A 2500-nucleotide genomic window follows, 5' to 3' on the forward strand; every position below is an offset into this window, starting at 1 on the left:
GGACGCTCGGGATCCAGCGGACATACAGGCCGAAGAACACCCGGTAGACCTTGTGCCACGTCTTGGTGAAGTCGTACTCGTAGCCGGTGATGCCGTCCCACTCCCCGTCGGCGCACTCGGCGTCGTCGGGGTCCTCGCCGGTGCACACCACGGCCGCCTTGATCATGTAGGCGAGGTGCGAGAAGAAGCTCGTGATGGCCGTCACGATCATTCTGTTCCTGAGGACGTTGGGCTTCTTCTGCAGGCGTGGGTACAGCTGGTACATCCACACGGCCATGAAGCGGTCCAGAGCCAACCACACGATAATGTACGTGCCCAGGGCCTGGCTGACGCCCACGAAAGTCCAGCCGAAGTGGGCGTAGTAGAAGGCCTCCGTGTACGAGTTGAAGACGCATCCTGTTATGGTCGTGGCCACCGGGATGTAGAAAAAGCACACCATCAGGTCCGAGATTGCCAGCAGGAGGAAGTACCTGCAGGCCATAGAAATGGGGATACGATTAGTATGCATCTTTTTGCCGCTTCAGTTTTGCAAAGAAGTTTTCTTTTAAGAACATCAGCTACAACTGGACTTTTTTTTTTTTATTCTGCTCGTCCAACTAGGATTTCCGTCAACACGTACAGCGCTAGAATTATGACAATAATGTAATTTCAATTTTATATTTATCCAATTCCTCCAGTGTTATATGACTATATTTGTATCATCATTTTGAAAAGGTGACAAAGGAAATTGTCCAAAATGAAATAAAAGTGGAAAAATAAAGAAATAACCATCACTCATTATTAAAGAAACTAATTAACATAGAATATGGGAAAATAATTTCAGGAAAAATATGAGCATGGAATCACTTAACTCGATTCTTTACTTAGAAATGGACATGCCATCGCTTGCTGTCTCTTTCAACTTTGAATCACATTCTTTCCTTTACCTATTCGACCTCATAGACTTCTATCCCTTAAAAAATCAACCTCGTTTTCTGCAATCTTGGTCTTAATATTTCTTACATGTATAGAAAGCATCCTATCTTGTTTCTGCTTTTGCTTTGTCTTTAATTGATACCAAGTCCCCCCAAAAAACACTTTTATACACCTCTTCTATAATTCATATCTTCCTTATTCCTATCCATAACAATGCAGGCTGAACAAAAAAGAAAGAGGTATCCCGTCTCACCTGTTGACCCGAGCTGACCTCAACCTAGGTCGAGCCAAGACCACGATCGCAAAGCCGTTAATCAGGATGCCCAGGGCGATGAAGAACGGGAGGACGATGCGGTAGACGACGTAGTGGGCGGTGTCGACCTCCATGATTGATTTCCTGGAATAACAAATAATATGTCTATCTTTGTCCTTCTCGGAGCAGAGGGTTTGGGGGACCGATTCCTCGCGTTAAACGGAAAAGGTCTCGACAAGAGTGAGAGAGAGAGAGAGAGAGAGAGATAGATAGATAGATAGATAGATAGAGAGAGAGAGAGAGAGAGAGAGAGAGAGAGAGAGAGAGAGAGAGAGAGAGAGAGAGAGAGAGAGAGAGAGAGAAAGAGTGAGTGAGTGAGTGAGTGTTTGCGGGATTGAGAGAGAGAGAGAGAGAGTGAGTAAATAAGAGTGAGTGAGTGAGAGAGAGGGTGAGAGTGAAGGAGTGAGTGAGAGTGAGTGCGGGATTGAGAGAGAGAGAGAGAGTGATATTGAGAGTGAGTGAGTGAGAGTGAGAGAGATAGAGAGAGTGAGTGTGTGACTGAGAGAAGAGAGAGAGAGAGAGTAAGAGTGAGAGTGTGAGTGTGTGATTGAGAGAGAGAGAGAGGGTGAGTGGGTGAGTGAGAGTTAGTGAGAGAGAGTTAGTGCGTGATTGAGAGAGAGAGAGAGAGTGAGTGAGTGGGTGAGATTAAGTTAGTGAAAGAGAGTAAGTGAGTGCGTGATTGAGAGAGAGAGAGAGAGAGAGAGTGAGTGCGTGATTGAGAGAGAGAGATAGAGTGAATGCATGATTGAGAGAGAGAGAGAGAGAAAATGAGATTGAGAGTGTGAGTGAGTGAGAGAGAGAGAGAGAGAGCGTGATTGAGAGAGAGAGACAGAGAAAGATAAAGAGAGAGAGAGTATTACACACACAAAACGTCAAGAATGACATTCTCGTCAGCTCAGACCATCATGAATCACATCCTGCGTCGCGAGACTTTCGACTAACAAGCGAGTTTGTGTTCCATCCTCACGTTTTGCGGTTTGCCTTTTCCAGCGTTTTCAGAGATTTTGGTAATGGTACTTGGAAGAAGCATTCCCATTGAGAAAAAAGTCATTTCGAAATTGAATCTGATTTAAACTTCACTTCTCTTTCTTTTTTTCTTTTACCTCTTCTATTTTCTTACGTTTTCTTCTTTGCTTTTTTTTTTTTTTTTTTGGTTCCACTACGCACTTGCGCATAGTAACAAAAGGTATAATGGCACTAATTACATGTTAATAACCATTGTATATAGAATGGAATCTTAAATGGCATCTTCGTACGTGAATGTGTGTGTGT

General features: G+C 44.1%; 1 protein-coding gene across 1 annotated transcript in view; it reads right to left on the reverse strand.

Moving 5' to 3' along the window:
• LOC113818648 (probable G-protein coupled receptor B0563.6) overlaps positions 1-2500 on the reverse strand; it is a 4033-nt gene that overhangs the window by 964 nt on the left and 569 nt on the right. The window contains exons 2-3 of the mRNA XM_027370836.2: positions 1169-1312; positions 1-470 (exon numbers count right to left, since the gene is read on the reverse strand). The exon at positions 1-470 is cut by the window's left edge and continues 964 nt beyond it. Coding sequence (XP_027226637.2) covers positions 1-470; positions 1169-1302 — 604 coding nt within the window. The 5' untranslated portion in view covers positions 1303-1312. The remainder of the gene's footprint in view (positions 471-1168; positions 1313-2500) is intronic.

The sequence above is a fragment of the Penaeus vannamei genome, chromosome 2 (genome assembly GCF_042767895.1).
Source record: "Penaeus vannamei isolate JL-2024 chromosome 2, ASM4276789v1, whole genome shotgun sequence".
NCBI lineage: Eukaryota > Metazoa > Arthropoda > Malacostraca > Decapoda > Penaeidae > Penaeus > Penaeus vannamei.